Source organism: Taudactylus pleione, unplaced genomic scaffold, assembly GCF_031769625.1.
Source record: "Taudactylus pleione unplaced genomic scaffold, aTauple2 ptg000556l, whole genome shotgun sequence".
In the NCBI taxonomy this organism is placed as follows: Eukaryota; Metazoa; Chordata; class Amphibia; order Anura; family Myobatrachidae; genus Taudactylus; species Taudactylus pleione.
In genome coordinates this window covers 9,314,883-9,339,036 of record NW_028284958.1, presented here as the reverse complement: position 1 = coordinate 9,339,036, position 24,154 = coordinate 9,314,883, and the positions used below count along the sequence as shown (strand labels likewise).

At 44.7% G+C, this 24,154-nt stretch overlaps 1 protein-coding gene across 3 annotated transcripts in view; it reads right to left on the bottom strand.

Annotated features, from left to right (window-relative positions):
- Window positions 1-24,154, bottom strand: part of CHD2 (chromodomain helicase DNA binding protein 2) — a 94,442-nt gene that overhangs the window by 51,779 nt on the left and 18,509 nt on the right. For 2 of the 3 annotated variants that reach the window (XM_088452673.1, XM_088452674.1), the window contains exons 4-16: window positions 22,348-22,434; window positions 15,656-15,714; window positions 15,435-15,533; window positions 14,920-15,066; window positions 14,277-14,410; window positions 7,933-8,158; window positions 6,565-6,665; window positions 5,864-5,908; window positions 4,874-5,052; window positions 4,285-4,409; window positions 3,868-4,084; window positions 3,629-3,718; window positions 2,243-2,433 (exon numbers count right to left, since the gene is read on the bottom strand). In XM_088452673.1, the coding sequence (XP_088308799.1) occupies window positions 2,243-2,433; window positions 3,629-3,718; window positions 3,868-4,084; window positions 4,285-4,409; window positions 4,874-5,052; window positions 5,864-5,908; window positions 6,565-6,665; window positions 7,933-8,158; window positions 14,277-14,410; window positions 14,920-15,066; window positions 15,435-15,533; window positions 15,656-15,714; window positions 22,348-22,434 (1,700 nt within the window). The remainder of the gene's footprint in view (window positions 1-2,242; window positions 2,434-3,628; window positions 3,719-3,867; window positions 4,085-4,284; window positions 4,410-4,873; window positions 5,053-5,863; window positions 5,909-6,564; window positions 6,666-7,932; window positions 8,159-14,276; window positions 14,411-14,919; window positions 15,067-15,434; window positions 15,534-15,655; window positions 15,715-22,347; window positions 22,435-24,154) is intronic. The other variant, XM_088452676.1, reaches the window with a different exon arrangement.

The window sequence follows — 24,154 nt, the reverse complement described above, 5'->3', positions numbered from 1 at the left end:
GGAGGACTGATGGTGAACTGTGTATTGTTGATGCTTATGGTGCTTTACACAATAAAAAATGTATAAAAAAAAAAATATATAAAAATCTTGTTCGGTGTGCTGCGAGTTGAAAAAGGTTGAAAATCACTGCATTAAAGGATAACTCCATATTTAAACAATGTCAGTCATAAAGAAAAAAAATTCTTAAAAAGCTATTATTACCCCAGTAATAACTTGTGTAGCATAGGAACATTTGTAAATCCAAATGAAGCATTTAATAGTATCTGTCACCTAAGACATCACCAAGTTGCCTAGTTATATTAGCTAGTGCAGAGCTGAAGACAAGGTAACATAAAATGGTAAGTGAGAGGGATATGGGTCACAGTTCCAAAGTTGAATCACACCATCTGTTACCTAGAGCAGCCAACAGAGCAACAGGAGGCCAGATATTGCTGTATATTGCAAAGTAAAGCTGAAAGGTGCCATGGTTTTATTGACAAAGAGTACCTGTCAAGGTTTAATATATGTAATGGAAGCCACTGTTTAAAAGTGAAAATATCCTTTTGTATTTCAGATGCAAAGAAAACAAACTATAAAGATGTATGAGGAGTGTGCAATAAGTTTCTGGATGTGCAGTGCATCACAATCTGACTGTCTGGTTCTGAACTGTAATCTCTTGACTAAAGTTCTTGTGAAATTTCAGGGCACAGAACTGTGTATGAGCAGCACTGCACACCAAAGAAGTCGGCTTGTTCACTTCCTTTACAAACTCATTATAGAGCTCAACAGAGGTCACTGGAGAGCCATGATCTTCTGGGACAACAAGACTGGTCTGTGACAGCAGGAGAGCTTTGACAGACTGCAAGCTGTTTTTGGGGAATAACAACCGTTCCGAACCACTGTGTTTGAGTGGTTTGCAGAAACACTCAAACACAGTGAGTGGTCCCAGAAAGACAAGGATCGCTGCGGCCGCCATCACAGCGTATAATGTTGCTGCCTTGCGGGCCTTGAGGTGGACGCAGGGTGATTTATCCCAGTTAGAGAATGAGATCTCATCAGGATCCATCCGCTCGATACTCCACGAAAAGCTTGGCCTGAGCAAGGTTTCTACAGGCTGAGTTCCCCCTCAGCTGATTCGCGAGCACACAGGAGGCTCGGGTGACTTGGTGCAGCATCATGCTGGCCAGGTTTGCTGGCAGTCGGTTAAACTCTGTCTGGGACAGCATCAGTGGCGATGAATCCTGGATCTACAGTGTCGACTCTGAGACCAAACAAAAGTCGGCCCAGTGAACCCCAGCTGGAAGTAGCGTGGCCAAGCAGATGGTGTCTGTATGTATGGCCAAGACTGGTCATGTAGCTACCGTACCAGTCATGCAGTAACGCACCATCACTGGGAACTGGTACGCCAACCAATGCCTGCATCAAGTGCTGGAAACCATTTCCAGGCGCCGGCCAAGACCTCACACTCGTGGTGCCCTTATTCATCACAGCAATGCACCTGCCCACAAGTCCAGGACAGTGGTGGATTTTCTGGCCCATGATGCATCCAGGAGATTGAGACTTGGCCCACTGCGACTTCTTCATGTTCCCACAATTCAAATGCAAGATGCGTGGGATTTGTTTTGAGTGACCAGAAGCTACAGTGGAGACCTTCATTAAGCATGTAGAAGACATACCGGCTTCGGACTGGTCCAGCTGCTTCACCAAACGGATTGAGCGCATGCAACTTTACATAGACTCCGCTGACAAATACGTAGAAAAAATGTAATGTTCACTGTGTTTGTAAATATAAATACTTTTGTGCATCCAGAAACTTATTGCACATCACATTATACATGTTCCCAACATTCCACAAAAGGTGTGCTTAAGGTGTTTTATCTTTAATCCTATGGTGTACACTGGGACAGTGGGATACAGTGGAGTGAAGGGACTGGGCACCAAGGAGTTAACTTTAGTTGAATCATACAATTTCTGTACACTGATACTTCACTTATGAAGGCTCTTTGCTGGCCAGCCTCTCTGTGTTGTAGGGAAGGATCCAAACAAAAAACAACCAAAAACTGACAGCAGCTCCCATTTAAGAGGGTGCCAAGGATATAATTTTCAACTATGTTCCAGATCTTCTGGACTCGTAGATCATTACAGATGACCAGCAGGGGTTGCCGGTAATTGGGAGTAGACGGACTTTAACAAAATCAGAAAACGTCAGAGTTTCCAACAAAGAAACACCTGATGCTGTGTAATAAAGTAAGGAAAGGCTTACTTCTCTGGCATAATAAAGTGCAGGAGTGACCACAGCTCCTTCAGAGAATTTTGGAGAGGAGTCCCAGTGATCAACAGCCTATGGTTGGACTTAAAGTCTATAAGTGTCTTATACAGCAAGGAGTCATCATTCTTCAACCGATGTGCTTCATCGACACCAAGAAAAGTCCAATTAATACTGCTCAATACAGCCTGCGGAGGAATTAAAAAGTGGTCTCAGTCATATTTCTGAATGCTTAACATATATTTCTGAACAATAGTTTAATATAAAATCGTAGGGTGACACTATTGGGCGCTCCTAAATTTCAGTAGCCTAGTTCTCCTCCTATAGTTTTTGACCCCTCAAAAACAAAATGAACAAATCAAGTAATGTACTTTGGGTGAGAACTTGGCGCATAAAATTGTAATGATTTAATAAATAAAACAAGGTATGCAATGTCTTATGATTATTCTATATTGAAACAATACCTCCCTAGAGGCTTTTTTCAAGGTGATCCTTCTTGAAACCTTCGCCTGTACGTCCTTCAGGGGAGTATTCAATACACATGTAAAAAAAATATATAGGGGAGAAGAAAAGTCTCCCAATCATTTGATACAGTATAACAAAATTTATTTAACACACAAAAAATTGGTACATGTTAAAACAATCAACTCAATATGAAGTGATATAGGAGTGCAAACTATACCAGAAGTCCAAGTTTCAGATGCATGTAGATGTTAATCTTGTGGACCAAGGTCTCCAGACATACCCCGACCCAGCATCTGTAAATGTGGTCACTGGAATCAATGCAAGACTCCACCTTACAGCTCCTTTCCCCTCCAACGCGTTTCGAGCTCTGGCTCTTCCTCAAGGCCTGTTTTGGTATAGGGGATGCAGCCATAGAATAAAGAGCTACCTTCTTGTATTACACAGACTTTTGGTATAGTTTGCACTCCTATATCACTTCATATTGAGTTGATTGTTTTGAAGGATAACATGTACCAATTTTTTGTGTGTTAAATAAATTTTGTTATACTGTATCACAGGATTGGGAGACACTTTTTCTCCCCTTTCCTATATATTTTTTTACATGTATATTGAATACTCCTCGTCCTGAAGGACGTACAGAGAAAGGTTCCAAGAAGGATCACTGTGAAAAAAGCCTATCTAGGGAAGTATCGTTTCAATATAGAATAAGACATCGCATACCTTGTTTTATTTATTAAATTATTAAAATTTTATGCGCCAAGTTCTCACCCAAAAATACATTACTTGATATATTTCTGAACGTAGAGCGCATATAAACACTAAAATGTAACATCTGATGTAAACCTGCCCTCAAGACAATTGAATGAACCTAATAGTGTAAGAATTAACTTATTTAGTGTAAATATCATCATTGCGTACCTTGTCCTTCAGTAAAATCTCATAGGTTGTTAGTAGTGCATTAAACTTCATCTTCTTGCTTTGTTGATGAACCCATTCATACTCTCGTATCTGGTAGAAAACAAACCTAGGTGATTTTAGGATATGTGAATGACATATAAACAATTTAATACTTTATAACTGTAACCAGTATTGTCTTTACGCCCTTAGTAACAATCTTTATAGCCTTTAAAGTAGATGCAGTGCAGTTTATTACTCACCGTGTTCCTACTTCCAAGGTCTCCGATGTAAACAACAACATTTATCTCAGGGGCCCATGCCTCAAACTCTCGCTGCCACGATGTTAGAGTAGATAAGGGCACCACCAAGAGAAATGGGCCATAAAGCAGGTGCTGATAAAACAGGTAGGATAGGAAGGATATTGTTTGTATAGTCTTTCCCAGGCCCATCTCATCTGCAAGGATTACACTGTTGTTCCTATGAAGATCAAAAATAAAAAATAGAAATGTTTTAAATATCAGATAAAATATTCTCCCAATACTAGGTTACAGTTAAACATAAAATACTACATTCAACTTCCATTAGGAGAGACTGGACTCACTGGGTAAACAACGTAATGTAATAGACCATGAAATAGTAAACAATACATATTCACAAAGAGGAAGACCGATACATACTTGCACCAAGAATGAGCTAGCCAGTTGAGACCCTCCAGCTGATAATCCCGAAGTTCAAGTCCCTCACCACCGATATAAGAAGGCTGTTTTTTCAATGTCACAAACCGGGGCCTTTGTCTCAAGATCTGTTCACAGAGCAATTCACAGGTCACAGTTCCAATATCACACTCAAAGTCCTAGATTTATAGGCAACCTATTATTTTAAAAAGTCAATCTAGAAAATAAAACTTGGACAAATATGGAAACTAGAAAGGCATCTACCATTGTGATAAGTGAATAGTGAAATATTTTATAAAAGTAAATAAACACAATCTTTGTTAAATTTGACTGTACATTTACTGACAAGAGAATTAAAATATATGCAACACAGTTCCCATTAGCGTAGGTGTTTAGAATATGGTCACTACTTTGTTGTTTATGTGCAGAGACATAAAAAAAACAAAGTCACAAAACTTGTCTGAGCTTTGGGATCCCGAAGTCTACACATATCTCCCTGCTGGGCACTTGTGCTCTTCAGCTAGTCAATGTTCTGTGATGGTTGGATGGTTGTTATACTGAAAACACTGTATACAGTAAAATATACACTCACCTTGCAGTCTTTCACAGGAGTGTTTTTTGAGTTATTTCGGTTGGTGAAGCCATCAATACAGTACTGGAATTTCTTCCCAATTAGTGCTCCGTCTTCCCAACTGCACTCAGAATAGGGGAGACCCATCCACTTGCACAGGTACTCCGGCTCAGTGGATGAGGAATTCTTCCTGCTGTGGACTAGAACACATGTAAACAGGTGTTTAAAAATCTATATTCTCGTCACCAGCAACGCAGCCTGTGTCAGCTCACAATAGTTACAGCAGTCCTCCCTAACTAGCTACTCACATTTCTTAGCTTTAGCCTGAACTACATAAGAGCTTTCTGACAGGTGTATGTGTGTGTGTGTATATATATATATATATATATATATATATATATATAGGCTCAACTTGAAGTCAAATTACATACACTGTGAGTGTATATATACACACTATGCCCCAGAAATGCAATGTAAACCATAGAGAGATCAGGAAAAGCATGATCAGAGATCCAGAGAATACATTAGAGACACAAATCATGATTATTGCACTTAAAATGTAAAAGACCCCCATAAAACGATATAATGTCATGGTTAGAAATGTTCCAGCACAATGAATCAGGTCTGGGGTTGTTTATCTGAAAGGCACCACAGTGGGGTAAAAAGAAAAAGTCACAGCCTATAGTGGATTTATAAAAATGGAATTACCATGAGCTATCATGATATGACACTATACATCAGGGTTTCCTCAAGGCATTCTAACAGTCCAGGTTTTAAAGAATGTATGAGAATGGAAGATGAAATCAAACTGACTAAGGTACTAATTAAGGCACATGTGCTTAAGCAGGATATCCTTAAAACCTGCAATGTTAGGGTGCCTAGAGGACAGAGTTTGGGAAATCCTGATATACATAATTAATTGAAAAAACATGATGCCACAGACAAGCACTCTAATAACATGTCTTCTCTGGCCGTGCACAGTGAGTCCAACCTTTATACAGAAGGTATTACCTGGAAAGTCAGAGTGTCCAGAAGCAGATTTACCAGTTTGAACAGCTGTAAAACAATGAAAAGTATTATTGGAACCTCTATAAACTTTAAGTAAAACATGCAGTCATGAGTTATTCTGCCCAGCAAACATTTTGCATGATTAAATGTTATCAGAAATATTTATTGATGCCAAAGTAACTACAATCTACAGTAATTAAATTTAAGCCAAAAAATCATTAAAGGGGTTCTTCTAACCTCAGCCAATAAATTGCCCCAATTAGTTCCGCCCTAGGTATGCCTCTCACTAGAATATCCACAGATACCATATGCTGGGAGAGATTTCAGACCCTGTAGGCTGGCAGCTGTGCCTTCAGCTGCTGCTCATTGGAATGGACTTGCAGTTGTTCATTGACTAGTGACACATTTGTTCCTCATTTGTACATACACACAGAAAAGCTACAAGTCAAAGCTTTCTCCTTGGTGGAAAGGCGCAAACACAATGCTGCCAATTCAAGGTAGTGGTGGGGGATATCCATTTTAGTGCCAACGATTGATTAGCTAGCCAAGACATGTTACTATTCAGATTCAACACCACATATGGCTTAAGGATAACCATTAAATCAGAACTAATGTCTGCATTTCAAGCTTTAAGTGCATGTATAGGCATGCATTTACTATCCGCTGAATTCTAGTCTGCTCCACTTCATATTAAAACCACTTACCTATGACTCTCTCAACAATTTGATACTGCTTGTTCAGTTCTAATGACAACTCTTGCTGGCAGTTAAAATACTCAATATCTTCAGGAGAAACTTTTGATAACCTGTAAATGAAAAATGCTGATAGTGAGTTTAAATGTAAACACTGGTTAGTTTCTAGTCATCCATCACTTTGCAGCATTGTTGAAAGACCCCTAAGTCTTATTATATACACAGGACTCAGGGCCTGATCCAGAGACGCACACTAATGCAATCGCAGCTGTGAAAATATGCTAATGGTTGCAAACCTTACCCGAGCATAAGGAAGCCCACTGCTGCCTTGTCATACGCGTAAGACGTTGCTTACCCGCGTAACTATCAGTAACATCGACACGCATCGAGCAGCCATCTGACCCGTGCGGCAGGTCTGACCTGCCGCAGCCTTGGGAGCTCTTCTGACACGTAGAGCTGCCTATGCAATCGCAGTGGCTAATTTATGTACGCCCATGAAACGGCATTAAAACGGACAGACACGCCTGCTTTTTTCAGACCACCCCCCAAATGCTGACAACCTGTCACTCACTCTTGCGATGGATTCCTTTGTGTGTCCGTAATCGCAATGCGATCGCTGCGGAACGCGCATTGTGGCTGATACACATGCATGATGGCAAATAATCGCTCAATCATGCGTGCTTAATTGCCTTTGCGTCCAGCTCTTTATCAGGCCCTCATTCCTATAACTAAGCATTCGTAGTTCCCCTAAAGCTTAAGCAATATCCAAGTGCATTCAAGCCATTGATGCTTCCAGAGGTAATCCATGTGGCTGCCATACCAACGTTTCATGTCAATAACTAACATAAACCAATACACAATATACATTTTGACTCAAAACACACACAATATTAGTTTCAGGTGGAGTTTTCAGTCCTGCAAATGTTGTATGAATGAAGGGGGAGTGCTGGAAAGAACTCATAGATCAAGGTGGGGATTTTATAGTATAAAGGATTGCCCTTACAAACAGGCATCGAACACCAGTGGGTTCTCCTGTTGTAAGTGTTCATCCTACAACATGTTTCCTAGTGCATATTATATTGCTGAACACCTTAAGGAGGGAACACTGGTATCAATATTTCTTTAAAATCCTTTTACTGGTAGATCAACTTCACTACAATATCTACTCTACATTCTTCAATGATTTTGTGATCATGGAGGAGTGTGGATGATAGGGACATTATGGATAAAGGGATCCCCACCATCGCCGAAGGAGCAGCAGATGCAACTCATTTATCATGATCGCATTGGCAGGGGGCTTTCCCTCCCAGTATCTGTGACACACACCATCAGTGCTACAAAGATGGCATTGACAGTTATTGAACCATACTTAAACTGTACCATTGTTTGATTTCGTCCTCTTTCTTCTTAAAGTTCTCCAGCTTTTTCAGGCCTTTCACCTTCTGTTGCTGTAGGGAATCCTCACTCTCCCAAGTGCTGTGGATATAAGACCAGCCCTTCCATTTGATGAGAAACTGCTGCTCCCCTTCTTCCGTTTCAGGGTTGAAATCAGCACAAGGATCCCCCTTAGCTTCGGTAGCATACACTGTTGTTGAGGCTCCAGTAGCTAAAATTGGATGTTAGCATACAGTATAAACAGCTGAGGAACTTATTTGTAGCGGCACACAACGTACCATGGGCCTGATTCTGAGTCAGAAACAATGCCGATGTTCTCGTAGTTAAGCGATTATTTGCAACTGTGCATGCGCGAAAAGTTGTGAAATCACCTACGTGCATGTGTACGCACAAAGCTGCTCTTGCGATCAGATCACACAGTCCCCACTGTCTATACTCCAGTGTCCCCTACTGGATGAAGGAGAAAAGGTGGTGGAAAGGCCATGGGTGTTCCTGAACAGTGACTGGGAGGTGGTTACTAGTGCAAGCAAACATGGTACGTTCAGTGGGCGTAATATGGGAGTGTCGCAGGCGTGTCAGTGCAAGCATAGGAGGCCGTAGTCAGACCGAGAAAATGCACCTGCTATAGGGCTGGTGTAATTTTCGATGGTGCAACCGATGATGGCGTATAAGGACAAACCAATCTGTATTACAGTTTGCTCGGGTGTTAAAAGTGGGCGTCTCAGTCCTTGCACATTCATACGCAAGGATGTACACCAGGGAAGGAGTTTATATGGCATTTGCATAAACTCACAAACGGCGACTGCCAACACACGTTGCTGCATTCGCTTTTGCATGTGACTTAGAATCAGCCCCATATGCGCTAAGGTATCTTTTTTTTAACTACTTATACAAATATGCAAAACAACTACAGCAAACAAAAGAAAATGAGAGATATGGTAAGAACTTACCTTTGTTATCTCTCTTTCTTCGAAGTCCATAGGTTTCACAGGGAGACCTTACGGTATAGCTGGATCTGGATCCCGGGCACTACGCAGTTAAAAGCTGTAGCTCCCAGGACGCACTGGGTCCATCCTCCTCTATAACCTGCCCCTGAGCCACAGGCACCTCAGTTGGTAAGTAGCCAAGGCCGGAGGAGGAAATAAAGACGGAAGACTTGAACACTCGAGAATCATACCCACAGAAAGGGAGACAGAAAACCGGTGACCAGTACTAGAGCCTATATGAAGCCAGGTGCGTCAGGGCAGGTGACCTGTGGAACCTTTGGACTTCGAAAAAAAGAGATAACAAAGGTAAGTTCTTACCATATCTCTCATTTTCTTATTCAGGGTTCATAGGCTCCACAGGGAGACCATGGGGATGTCCCAAAGCAGTCCTTTTAAGGGTGGGGACGCTCCTGCACTTAGAGGAGAATCTGGCGCCCAAAAGGAAGCATCCTGAGAGGCGAAGGTGTCAAATGCATAGAACCTCAGAAAGGTCTGGAAGGAAGACTACATGGCCGCCTTACATAGCTGAACAGCCGAGGCGTCACGGAGAGCTACCCACGAGGGGCCCACAGACAGAGTAGAATGAGCCTTGACAGAAGCCGGAACAGGAAGGCCTTCCTGTGTGTAAGCCTCTGAGATAGTCATACGAAGCCATCTAACCAAAGTTTGTTTGTTGGCTTGCCATCCCTTCTTGTGAAATCCAAAGCACAAAATAAGGAGTCCGATTTCCAAAGGGAACTGGTCCGCCCTCAAAGACAGATGACCCAGGTCCGGGTAAAGGCAAGGACTCTGAAACAAATCCGGGCGTTGAGGCAGCAGGAATGGAGTGTCGATGGAGAGTCTCCGAAGATCTGAGTACCAATGACACCTGGGCCAAGCTGGAGCCGCCAGCAGGACCGTGCCTCCGTCCTGTTTGAACTTCCGAGGAAGCAAGGATATCAGAAGAAATAGGTACGCAAACTGGAAGTTCCACTTCACTGACAGGTCCACTAAGCTTGCTACGGCATCTCTTGTTCTGGACCCGTACACTGGCAACTTGTAATGGGAGGCCATGAGGTTCACCTCTGGGAGGCCCCATTTGTCCACTAGGAGTTGAAACACCTCTTGGCGAAGAGACCATTCCACTGGATGCACGTCGTGACGGCTGAAGAAGTCCGCTTCCCAATTGAGGACTGAACACTGCCGAGGTGGCCGGGAGGTAACACTCTGCCCAAGTCAGGATGCGTGACACTTCTATCATTGCCGCCCGACTTCGAGAGCCTCCCTGACGGTTGAAGTACGCCACCGTGGTGGCGTTGTCAGACTGAACCTGCACAGCTTTTCCTTGAAGAACGTGTCTTATCAACTGGAGGGCCCTGTACACGGCCCGAAGTTTCAGAATGTTGATCGGAAGAATTGCTTAGTCCGCTGTTCAACGGCCCTGAAATGAGTGCAGACCTGTTACCGCGCCACAACCCGGAGACTGGCATCCACTGTCAGAAGGACCCAGTCTGGAATCCAAATGGGGAGACCCTCGGTGAGATGAGCTGTTTGTAGTCACCAAGACAGAGACAGGCGCACCTCCGGAGAAAGCACCAGCATCTGAGTTTTGATCCGGTGGGGTAATCTGTTCCACTTGGACAGTTTCAGTCCCTGCAGAGGTTGTGAGTGAAACTGGGCATATTCCACCATGTCAAATGTGGACACCATAGATCCCAGAACCTGCATCGACGAGTGTACAGACACCCAGTGACTGCGGAGGCATCTGCGCACCCACAGTTGTAGAGAGATTTTTTCTGGAGACAGAAAATTCTCTGCTGATGAGAATCCAGAAAGGCTCCCAAATGAACCATCCGCTGTGAGGGAACTAGGGAGGGCTTTTTCCAATTGATCAGCCACCCATGCGCTTGTAGGCAAGCGATCGTCAGGTGCAGATGTTGTTGAAGTACCTCCGGAGAGCCCGCCAGCAAGAGGTGGTCGTCGAGGTACGGCAAGAGTCGAATACCCTGACTCCGCAGATGGGCTGCCATGACAGCCATAATTTTGGTAAACACCCTTGGAGAGGCCAAAGAGTAGCGCCCAAAACTGGAAGTGCTGTTGTAGAACAGCAAACCGCAGATGACGCTGGTGAGAAGACGTTATGTGGATATGAAAGTATGCATCCTGAATATCCAGTTATACCATGTAATCCCCAGGTTCCATAGCAAGTATGATGGATCGTAAAGTTTCCATCCTGAACCTGGGCACCCTGAGGAACTTGTTCAGAGATTTGAGGTTGAGGCTTTTGAACCAGAAACAGAGTAGAGTAGTAACCAGTCCCGCGTTGAGATAGTGGAACCGGTACAATCACCCCTGCTTTTAGCAAGGACTCTATGGCCTCCTGGATCTGCAAGGCCTGGATCTTGTCCAGAGGAGGGCTCATGCAGAAAAACTGGTGGGGAGGTCTGCGACGGAATGAGTGGGCGTACCCGAGAGACCACTTCTTTTACCCAAGCGTCCCGGAGAGAGGCCCGTCCCATCAGGCTGAGGGTTTATCCTCTGGTTTGGAAGTAGGGCATCTGGCACTCCAGGCCTGTTTCTTAGGCTTAGAGGTCGACTTGGCCGCTGATTGTCTAGGGAAAGACTGTCCATTGTGCTTTCCTTGATAACGAAAGGACCGAAAGGAAGAGCTTCTAGTCTTTGAAGGCACAGATGCCGATGGCAGAAAAGCTGACTTAGATTTCGCCAGTGTGTCTACAATTTTGTCCAAGTCTGGGCCAAACAATATCTCCCCATTGAAGGGCAAGGCTTCTAGGGCCTTTTTGGAATCAGCATCCGCCCTCCAGGAGCATAACCACAAAGAGCGGCCAGCAGACACGGCTGCGGCCGAGACTCTGGAGGTCAGTAGACTGGCATCCAAAACCGTCTCACCAATATAGGCGGCTGCATCCCTCATGTGGCCCACTAAAGACCTTTGAGTCTCAGGGGCCTCCTCGGGGAAGAAGTACTCCAGCACATTTGCCCAGCTCTCAATGGCCTTGGCCACCCACGAGATAGCCATGGACGGACAGGGCACAGCCTCCTGAGAGAGTAAATCGATTTCAGACACGTCTCCACCTTCCTGTCTGTAGAATCCTTCAGGTAAGAAATGGAAGGCATAGGCAGTGTAGCACTCTTAATCAGGCGAGGAACATGAGAATCTACCGAAGGTGGCGCTTCACACTTTTTGAAATGACCCTCAGGGAACGGATAACGAAGCCAAACTCTTTTGCGGTTGATACCGCTTACCAGGCGATTGCCAGGCCTCCGCCATGTGGACTGCCAGCTGGTCAGAGAGAGGGAAAACTGCCGAAGTCACCTTTGCCTATTTAAACTCGGGGTATTTGGATTTAGGGGCAGGAACGTCATCCTCTATATCTAGTATGGATCGGACTTGCCCTTACCAACGCTGGAACATTAATAGCTGATTTAGGCTTCATCTCCTGTGCAGGGGAATCCGAATCAGATACCTCAGGCACTTCCCCATCATCCGATGACACGTCTGTGTTTGATAGTTGTGTAGACTGGGACGACATTACAGGACGTTTAGATGCCTTCTGAGGTTTTTCATTCCGCAACATGGTCTGAAAGGCTGTAGGCGAAGCTGCCAAACTCTGAACTGAACTAGAGAAAACATCCACCCAGGGTGGTTGTACAGCTTGCGAATATCCCTGAAAGGGAATGACAGACTGTTGTGGTACTGGAGGGGATTGCATATAGAGCGGTAACCCCTGATAGGGAGTAACTGTCTGAGGCCCAGGAGTAGACTGCAATAATTGCGGGATACCCTGAGAGGGAAGGATGGCTGTTTGGCGTAACCCCATATGGGGCAAAACGTTCGGGACTGCCAGGCGATCTGCAATGGAGGCCAGCACCTGAGAAAAAAATGCCCAAGGGGTATCCTGTCCCATTGTTGGGGGGTTTGAGGGAACAGGCAACTGATAGCAACCCACACATAGCCCATCCTGAGATAAATCCTCCTTTCCTACTCCTGCAGCGGAGCGCCTGCAGGAGCGCAGAGTGGGAGCAGTAGTGCGCTCGACCTCCTTGTCAGACATGCCTGCCAATATAAATATAAATATATATATATAGGAAATCATGAAGCGCAAAACTGGGTACCTACAAGTATGCAACACACTGGTCCAACAGTATGGCACTGTGCAGCACACAACCGTATGTGACAGACCTCACAAATACTTGAGTCTATATATGTGAGATCAAAGAAACCTCCCTACACCTGTCAGGGCTGTAGGAGAAGGAAAGGGATAGATATAGACTGGCAGAATCGGAAAAAAAGACAGACAGTCAGCGCTAGCATAAGTCGCATACAATGCAGAAGGAAATTACTTACTGCACCTTGGCACTACAATCAACCGCCCAAAATCAGTGTCTGGGAAGGCTATAGTGCTGTATACACTAACCCCAGTGGAGAGGTATACAGGGGGACTGGTCCGCACGCTTGTCCAGAGAGATCTGCGATGCACTAGTTAGAAAATGGCCACCGAAGACCTCAGAGGGGGCGTGGCAGTAGGAGGAGAGCAGCTCAGCAATGCCAGATATTAGTGGAAAGGCGCGCTGAGCTGAGGGGAGGAGCCGCTAAACAGGGAAGGCTTACTGCCCCTAGCCGGCAATTAACCTCTGGGACGCCGGTTCCCGCTTCCAGCTCCAAGTCTCTGGTGGTCTAGTGGACGCGCGGGGTATGGGGGGGCCTGCCGCCACTGCCAGCACCACAGGTCTGTCCCCAGAAACCAGAGGTAAATGACTACACAACACGCGGATCACCACCAGCGGTGATCCGCTTCTTACCTGTCCCCGTAGTTCCGGCAGCAGTCCCGCAGAGTCCGGCTAGCACAGACTCTGGGGTCCCACCGAGATCCCCAGATCTGTACTGGCGTTGCGGCACCGACGGGGTGACTGAGTGGCAGCGCGGGCGTCCTATGGACAGTATGTCGCTGCCCGCTCTGAAGAGTCAAAAGAATAAAACCTAGTAACTCAGAAAAATAAATCAGCTTTGAGGATGCTAAACAGCCCCTCTGCACAAAACAGTGACCCGACTCCGGCCGGGCACCAACTAGAACCGAGGTGCCTGTGGCTCGGGGGCGGGGTATAGAGGAGGATGGACCCAGTGCATCTTGGGAGTTTAAGCTTTTAAATGCGTGGTGCCCGGGATCCAGTTCCAGCTATACTCCCAAGGTCTCCCTGTGGAGCCTATGGACCCTGAAGAAGAAATGTTCTTAAATTGTCTTCTCCAATAAAACAGCCTTATTACTAAGATCATGTTGCAAGATAGATGTGAATGTGTGTCGATACAGTCTGCTGCTGGATATAGTCACACGGCATCCTCACCTCCTTTCTTGCCAATCCTGGATTCCAATACTTTCTCAATAGTCTCATGGCTATCTTCCTGCTCCTCTGCTTCCTCTCCTGCCATTTCAATCAGATCATCAGAATCTGTTTCAAAGTCATCATCTTCTTTGTAGCTGTAACAAAGAAATTAATTATAATAAAGTTATTTAATGTGTATGTGTGGCAAAAATATTGTTTTTCTACCTGACTGGGAAAATGCAATTTTCTTTCTCACATGACAACATGTTTTGTTTGTGTTCCTTTGTTTTATTAATACAGGTTCTGCTGGCTGTGTGTTGTGCCCTACTATACACTGCATAATGAAATATCCAAATGTAAGTGAGGGGTGCAGAGCTAAATTGTGTCGTGAAGCCTGTGAAACACAAACCACATCATGTGATCTACAGTACATAACTTTGTAGTATTTGTTAAAGTACTGGCCATGGAGAAATACTTTTTATGTGGTCTTGACTACTCACCTGTCTACTAAAGTACATTATAGAGGCCAATTTGGAACTAAAGTCCAATTGAAAAGGTCAAGGGTTATTTGCACTAACCACATTAAATAAATTATATACAAATGTAAATATTCTGACTTATATAGTGTTATGTGAATTTGTGTATACTAACAGATGAAGCTCACCTAACATTTTTAGCAGTTCTACGCCTCGTCTGTCTTTTAGGAGTTTCGTCATCGTCGTCATCTTCGTCATCCTCTGTGGAATCAGTCTTTCTCTTCTTTCCACGCTGAGATTTCGTCTGGTTCCTTGTGCAAGCTCTGGATGAAGCTCTTAAAAGGTCAAAAAGGTGACTTTCACCTCACTAATTTACTAGTAAGATCATCGCAAAGGATTATTGGTCCGTACAGACGGAACGGTAACGTTGTTTGATCTCCCGGGTGTGCTGGATGATCGATGTCGATCATCCAGCACACCATGTACCCACCGACTATAACCTGGTTGATATCGACCAGGTTGGCTTTAATGTACGGGCGATGGACGATATCGTCCATGCGTGCCTGTGCATCGCAGGTCGTTGCCCATCGAAAAATGCACGATATGAACGATAATGATATGATTTATATAGTTATCGTTCATATCGTCCATTTTAATGGTATCGTGTGTATGCAGCTTAAGAGAAAGAAAAAGTAACTTGTACCTTTTTGGCACCAACCGCCGTGATCTGGCTCTTGGTTGTTCCGAGTCACTTTCTCCACTACTGGCCTCCTCATCTTCATCTGATATGGTTTTTTTTTCCCTGTCAACAGGAGAATAAGCATTTAAACATTTTCTCCCAAATAGGACTATAGTTTGAGCTTATATAATGCATGCATGAACGATGCAAAATGTGAGACACTGGTGTCCTCCTGAAGTACTTACTGCTTGCGAATGTTTCTTAGACTTCTCCTTTTTGGGCTTTCACTTTCAGAATCTGTGCTCTTAAAAACCAGAGAGGAAAATGGCCACATATAAACACACAATTATAAACCAGACAACATAAAAAACAAAATGGAAATCAAACTGTTGCAAAAATTAGAGTTATGATATAATATACCTTCAATAACTCTTTTTCTTTGAGGTCCATAGGGTCCACAGAATCTACCTTGGGGGGGCAATGTATGTAGTTGGGGAGATCCATTGCACCAAACAGCTTATAGCTTTAATGCTCCCAGCATGAACTGGTCCTCCTCCCTATATACCCCGCCCCCAGCCACAGGCATTCAGTTTGTAAACAATCCTAACGGCAAGAGACGGAAAGTGGAGAATGAAGTACAATATACCCAAGAAACACTTTCATAACATGAAGAGGGAATCAGTGAAACAAAAAAGCTAAGAACAGATCCCAACTGAGGCCAGGTGCATCAGGTTGGGTTGCTCTGTGGACCCTATTACCCTTGAAGAAAGAGAGTTATTAAGGTATTATACCATAACTCTGATTTTCTTCTTCAGGGTCCATAGGGTCCACAGAATCTACCTTGGGGACGTCCTAAAGCAGTTCCCTTAAGGGTGGGGATGCTCCTGAGCAGAGAGGAGAATCCGCAGCACAAAAGGAAGCATCCTGGGAGGCAAAAGTATCAAATGCATAGAATTTGATAAACGTATGAACGGAAGACAAAGTGGCCGCCTTGCACAGCTGTTAAGCCGTGGCGCTATGTCTAACGGCCCACGATGGTCTGACAGACCGAGTAAAATTTGCTGTCACCTTGTTAGGAACAGGGAGATCAGGTTGTATATAGACTTGAGCAATAGTCGTATGCAGCCAGCGAGCCAAAGTCTGTTTGTTTGCCAGGCAGCCTCGTTTGTGAAACTCATATAAACACAAAGAGCGCATCTGACTTCCTGATGGAGCTGGTACGATGCACGTAGATACGAAGGGCTTGAACCACATCCATGGAAGCTTCAGCTGTAGACAGGTTTGAAGACTGAAAAGCCGGGACTAAAATTTCCTCATTCATATGGAAACGGGATACTACCTTCGGAAGGTAACCCGCCTTAGTACGAAGGACAGTTCTATTTTGATGAAAAATCAAATATGGAGAGCGACATAATGCTGCCAAATCAGTAACTCTACGAGCTGAGGAAATAGCAAGGAGAAAAAGTGTCTTTGCTGTCAACCATCTTAAGTCCACCTTATCCAAGGGTTCAAAGGGACGAGCTTGCAGTGCCCTGAGAACCAAGGTTAAATCCCATGGAGCCACCGGAGGGACCAACGAAGGTTGCAGTCGGAGAACCCCATGCAGAAATGTCCTTACATATGACAGGGGCGCAATTCTGCGCTGAAACAAAACTGACAAAGCAGAAACCTGAACCCTCAAGGTAGCCAGGCGCAGACCTAAGTCTAACCCAGCCTGCAGAACAGCAAGTACTCTTGAAACCTTGAAAACCTTAGGGTCATATTTTGTTTGGGAACACCAAAGAAAATATGAATGCCAAATTCTGTGATAGATGCGGGCTGAAGTAGGCTTCCTTGCCCTCATCATCGTCTGGATCACAGAAGCAGAGAAATCTTTGGCCTTTAAGACGGCAAAAGCCAGCCGAGGTATATTCTGATATAGGCAGGGACCCTGCACTAACAGATCCAGTCATAGAGGCAGTGGAAAATGCCTGTCTATGGAAAGACATGTCAGATCGGTGAACCAATGTCTCCTGGGCCAGGCAGGAGCTATTAGTATTAACCTGCCGCCTTCCTGCTTGAACTTTCTGACGACTCTTGGGAGAAGGGATATCGGTGGAAACAGGTATGCCAACCTGAAGTTCTACCTTACCGCCAGAGCGTCCACAAAGGTTGCTGAGAGGTCCCTCGTTCTGGAGCCATACCTGGGGACTTTGTGGTTGTGGCGTGACGCCATGAGATCTACCTCTGGTAGACCCCACCTGTCCACCAGGAGTTGAAAGACATCCGGATGAAGAGCCCATTCTCCGGCGTGTATGTCCTGACGACTTAGGAAGTCCGCTTCCCAGTTGAGGACGCTTGGGATGAATATTGCCGAGATTGCTGGAAGATGGCATTCTGCCCACACAGAATATTCGCCACTTCCCTCACGGCTGCCGGACTTCATGTGCCTCCTTGATGATTGATATAGGCCACCTCCGTCACGTTGTCGGACTGAATCTGTACAGGCCTGCCCTGAAGTAGGTCCTGTGCCAGAATGAGCGCTCTGTGCACTGCACGCAGCTCTAAAATTTTATAGGTAGGTGACTTTCTTGGGTTGTCCACCTTCCCTGAAAGGTGTGACGCCCTGTCACCGCTCCACACCCTCGCAGACTTGCATCTGTGGTGAGGAGTACCCATTCTGGGACCCATAACGGACGACCCTTGTCTAAATGAGTCATCTCCAGCCACCAAGCGAGGGAGGGCCGAACTTCTGGTGAGATGCGGATCATCTGAGAATTTATCTGATGATACTGACCATCCCAATGAGACAGAATCCATTGCTGCAGGGACCTGGAGTGCACCATATCCTATGTGGATACCATGGCGTCCAGCACCTGCATTCCCAGGTGAACCGACACCCTCTGCTTGCAGAGTAGATTGCGCACACGATCCCATAGTGCCGCAATCTTGTCCTCTGGTAGGAGAATCCTCTGGCCCAGAGTCTCCAGTAGCGCCCTCAAGTGCACCATCCGCTGAGTTGGAGAAAGAGAGGACTTTTTCCAATTTATTATCCAACCATCCTCTTGTGGGCAGACAATGGTCATGTGGAGATGACATTGTAACATCTGAGATTGTGATAATATCAGGAGGTAGTCCAAATATGGCAGTATCCTGACTCCTTGTCGTCTGAGATGAGCCGTTATTACTGCCATTATCTTGGTAAATACCCGAGGAGCTGTGGCCAGCCCAAAGGGTAGAGCCTGAAATTGGTAATGTTGCTGATCTACCGCCAATCTTAAAAAATTTTGGTGGGATCGTGCAATCGGAACATGCAGATAAGCAGATATCCTATATGTCCAGGGAGACCATAAAATCTCCCGGATCCATTGCCAGCATAATTGACCGTAGGGTTTCCACACAGAATTAGGGCAAATGGATGAATCTGTTCAGAGACTTGAGATTCAGGATAGGGTGGTGTGACTCATTTGGTTTCTGAATCAAAAACAAATTTGAATAATAACTCCTTCCCTGTTGCTCCACAGGAATGGGGTTAATGACTCCTGACCTCAGGAAGGCCCCATTAGGCTCCTGGACGGGTCTAAAGGTAGAGTTGTACCAACAAACGTTTGAGGGGGATGCCTCAGGAACTTAATGGCATACTCCTGAGAGACCACCTCTCGAAACCAGGCATCTGTCCTGGTCTGATGCCAGGCCTGAGAAAACTGTAGAAGTCGGCCTCCAACCCTGAGACCCCCCAGGGGGAGGCCCGCCGGCCCCATCAGGCAGTGGGCTTACCGTCCGACTTGGAAGCAGGACGCTTGGTTGACCAGGTTTTCTTGGCCTGACGTCTCCTGTGGGAATTATTCTGTCTAGAGGAAGACTGTCCCCTTACCCTACCCTGTGGGTGAAAGGAACAAGCTGACGACTGCCTATACTAAGGGGTAGATGTAGATGGCAACCTCGCAGATTTAGATGTCGCCAGGGAAGACACTGTCAACCAGCTCTGGTCCAAACAGTACCTTTCCCACAAAAGGCAAGGATTCAAGGGCTCTCTTGGAATCTGCATCCGCCTTCCAAGTTTTTAACCAAAGGGTTCTACGAACCGCAACCGAAGCTGCAGATACCCTAGAAGCTAAGATAGCTGCGTCAATGACCGCTTCCCCATATACATCGCTGCTTCTCGCAGGGAAGACAGCTGCTCTGTGGTAGCAATAGGCATGCTATCCTCCAGAGACTTCGTCCATTCTTCCATAGCCTTGGCTATCCAGGCTACAGCCATAGCTGGTCTGGTAATAGCTCCAGATAATGAAAACACTGAATTTAAATAGTTATCAAGTTTTCTATCTGTAACCTCCTTTAATGAGAAAATGCTGCAGCAATGGGTAACGTAGAGCTATTGAGCAATCTAGTTACATGAGCAGCGTCTCACACATGAGGTGGTCAGAAAGAGCAACCAAAAGGTGGGAAATCCGTAACCGGAAGTTGCGTCTGGGTGGGGAAAGGAGCGACCGGGGGAACGCCTATCTCCCATAAGCTGCAATTTTGACTGCATGGGAACGCTGGCCTCACAATAGCAGATGCTAACTAGTACATCTACTACCCGTCCCCGGCGACAGACTATATGGCCGTAGTGAGTACATGTCATACAAGTACTTCACCCGCAGCCACCCCTGGTACACCATCTACACCAGAGGCCTGGACTTGCGTCACGCAGGATTCCCCTCACGAGGATTCGCTTACCTGACCGCAGTCCAGACCCCAGCTACGCCGCTAGCTAAGCCACGCTGAGCCCCGCCGAAATCCTCAGGGCATATAGCGATACTGGGGTTTCGGCATCGGCGGAGGTAGATGGAGTTCCAGTACCTGCGTCCTATTTGGCTGGTACCGCTTAACTCAGAAGTTTAAAAAAACTAAGGTAAATCATAAAAGAAAAAAGCCTGGGACTGCCTAGGCAATCCCGCTGTTAAATAGGTGCGTCTGGATACTTGACGCGCACCAAAAAAAAAAAACTGAATGCCTGTGGCTGGGGTCGGGGTATATAGGGAGGACTAGTGCATGCTGGGAGCATTAAAGCTGTAAGCTGTTTGGTGCAATGGATCTCTCCAATTACATACCCCCCCCAAGGTAGAGTCTGTGGACCCTATGGACCCTGAAGAAGAAACAAGTGTTTTATGAAGAAGTCCATTATCTCTACCTCTGGACTTTACACTACCTAGTAACGGGCAGATACAATTAGCGCTTTTCAGCACATTATGGTATGCAGAGTTTATTGCACCTCCAGGATCTGCTTTCTGCAGTTGACGTGCGGACCTGTTCTGTCCACTTCCGCAGCTAATTGAATCAGCCCCTTAATACGGGCTCAGGAAATCTCCAAAAACTGTTCGGACACTTGTGACACAAGAAATGCTCATATATTCATTGACCAAATGTATTATTCACTAATAAGAAGCTAACTGCAACTTACAGTTTCAATGAGTAGAACTATTTTCGTTTTAAATTAATCTAAGTAATGCAATGAGAGGACACTAAAGACATAGACTAAGGTGAAAACCTGTACGAGTGGGTGATGGAAGGTATTATATTCCTGACAGCGCTAAACATATACATGTAAAACCCCAGCTACCCTCTACCCACCTAAGGGAAAGGTACAGTAGGGCTCCAAAACATATTTGCTGGCGAATTCTGTTTAGGAGACTTGGATCTTCATAAAGTTCAGGCCAAAGCTGAGGGTACTTGGAAAGTACACAAAGAAAAGTCTGGAGTAACTTTGCTATACTTAACTGAAAGTACATTTTTAATATAGTTTCTTGAAAGATTTCTACGCAATTGGCTTGGCCTAAAGCAATACACATCACCAATCAAAGTCTAATAAATGCATTTTTTTTTTTGCAAAATCCTCTATAATTTAATATTAAAATGTATGCATTGGATCAGTGGTTCTCAAACATGTTCAACAATGCATGTTTATGGGATTTCCTCAAAAGAGCATAGACAGATACAGAGATTTGATTGGGACCCTAACTATCCCATCTGTATTTCAGCTCCTGAGCAGTATTACTATCAAAAATATAGAGGTAAGTTACATATATAGCCCCATTCGTTACTCCTTGGCCCAATGTCTGCTAATTAATTAGCATTCTCCTACGGAAACATGATGATGATTTGAAATAGAGAGGATCGTTTGGAACTAAACGATTATTGGGTAGTGTGTACGGTGTATTTTGGCCGTTTACGGGATGGTTTTGGTCAGTCTGAATCGGTCTAGTCATTAGCATCGTTGAGAAAAATCTGTGTACCCAATTTAAGAAAAAAAATCTGTCTTGGACAGGATAGTTTGGCAAGCATGTTGCATCACTGAAAACATGTAGAAGACCTGGCATAGGTAGTCCCACATTTAAAGACTTCACCTCATGGCAGCGAGCTGACTGACGAGCATTAAGCCGTTTAGATTGCAGTGTTAGTAACACAGTTGTAGAGAAGGCTATAGAACGAAACTGCTCACATCAGAACAAATCAGGGTACCGACAGACCTGTAACGTGTTGCGAGAGTGCGGTGCCTGGAGGTGAATAATGTGTCTGAAAGCTTGCCTTCTCTGTATGTGTGGCTGAAGGCTTTGCTCCTTGGTTTGTGTGTCTGAAGGCTTTCCTCTTTGGTTTGTGTGTCTGAAGGCTTGCCTCCTTGGTTTGTGTGTCTGAAGGCTTGCCTCCTTGGTTTTTGAAGGACAACTTCATATCTAGCTATAAAGACTGTAAACCAATTAGAGCTAGCAGAGACAGGGTTCAACAGGCTCTGTTGTAGGTTATATATTGCATCATTCCTTGTCCGAGACATCTCGTAAATGACTCAAGTCCCTTTTGCTGGCATTCATGGCAAAAAAAAAAATCACCGCCTAGTTACATTTGCCAAATAGTAATACAGACTCTGCTAAAAGACACGCACTAGATACTGTTTGTTGGAAGATGTCCTTTTTCTCACCCCAGGTTTAATATTAAATCTTGATGGCTCTTGTCTGCTTCGGTTGGACCTCCTAACCCCATAAACATCAGGGTATTCATCCCACATCTGCAAAATATAGAGACCATCAGGACGCATGCTTCACATTACTCCCATACAGATGTGTTGCCTTTCATATGATACTATAACGAAAATATGTTATATTATGTTTCTGTTCAATTATCAATGCTAGATCAGCAGCTAGGTCTGTATTGATTAAATATTTTGCTCCATTGACTTATGTAGCTTGTTTCAGGATACCTCAACTACTGGCAACACTCTAAATTAAGTTAATATGAAGCCCTTGTTGTTTTAAGCATAGTTAAGTGTGTCAGGACATTGAAAGGGAGAGAAAGAGCAACATGACTCCAAAAAGACTTTTGTATCCAATTGTTTCTGGCATTAAATGACACATTTATAAAGAAACAGATTAAACAGTTAAATCATACACAGTTTTCATGAGTGCTTTCAAGTTAGTAATAAAAAAAATATGACCCCAAACAAAAAGGCCAATCTGCAACAGTGATCCCTACTGTGGCTGGATTGCCAACATGCAATTTAATGGAAGATTCCCTTTTCATTTTAGATGCAATTTCACCTTGGCTTGTATCACTAATACCGCTTTTATACCTACATACCGGGTCTGACCCGGTGGTTGGAACAGGGTTCCAAACCAGATCAGATCCGTAATTTAGCCGGTGCCGACCCAGGATATTCCCGAATCGGCGCCGTTCACATCAGGTCCAGGTCCGCAGTGACCCGGCTCTTCCGGCGTGGAAGTGGACGCTTGGAGTTGATGTCATATCCAAGCACCACTGAAGCCATGCGGCGCGCTCCAGGTCATCGTGATCCGGATCGTGTCATTTACACTGCAGGGTTTCACGGGTCAATCCCGTGTTAAACCCTTCAAGTTACCTGGGTTGGATTGCCGGAATCCAACCTTGTCCCCTTTTACACCAAGGAGCTACCTGGGTTAACCCTACAATAACCCGGGTTTTAGCTCTGGTGTAAAAGGGGTATTAGGCTCATCCTATGCCTGTAATGTGTATTCAAGAACTAAATTGCTGGAACAAAAATTCTGAATTTAACACTTCTACCAGTAAAGATCACTTTAAAAAAATTATATTTCTAAAAATAAAACTGCAATCATCTTAAATTAACAGAATAGTGATTTCAAAATATTATGATGACTTGCTTAATGGGGGAGGAGCAAGTGAGATCCTCCAGCCTCTTCCATGCAAGGAATGTTTAAACAGTCTGACAAACATGTTTCTATTATATAGGTGAGGTCTTCGCTAAGCAGCAATACTAATTACATATATCTACAAGGGCTTCTGTTTTTTAAAAATGCTACATGCGTCTTCTTTCAATTTACACCACAACACTAAGAAAAGGAGAAAATTTCAAATGCTGCAAAGCTGGCAGCTACAAACCAAGGCTTCCCTACCACTGTTGTATAGCCTAGCACACAGGTTCTTAAACTCAGTCTTCAGGACCCCCAACAATGCATGTTTTCCAGGTCTCCTCACAGAATCAAGTGAAATAATTAGCTCCACCTGGGGATCTTTTAAATTGTGTCCATGAGTAATGACTACACCTGTGCCCCTGCTAGGAGACCTACAAAATGTGAACTCTGTGGGGTCCTGAGGACCGAGTTTGAGAACCACTGGCTTAGGACTTAGACTAGATTCTATACTGTGCTGTCGCCATAATTACTTTTACAATCAAACTCTAGAGATGTTCAAAGCAAAATATCTTCTGCATTCATTAGATCACAGCTGCCTTTACT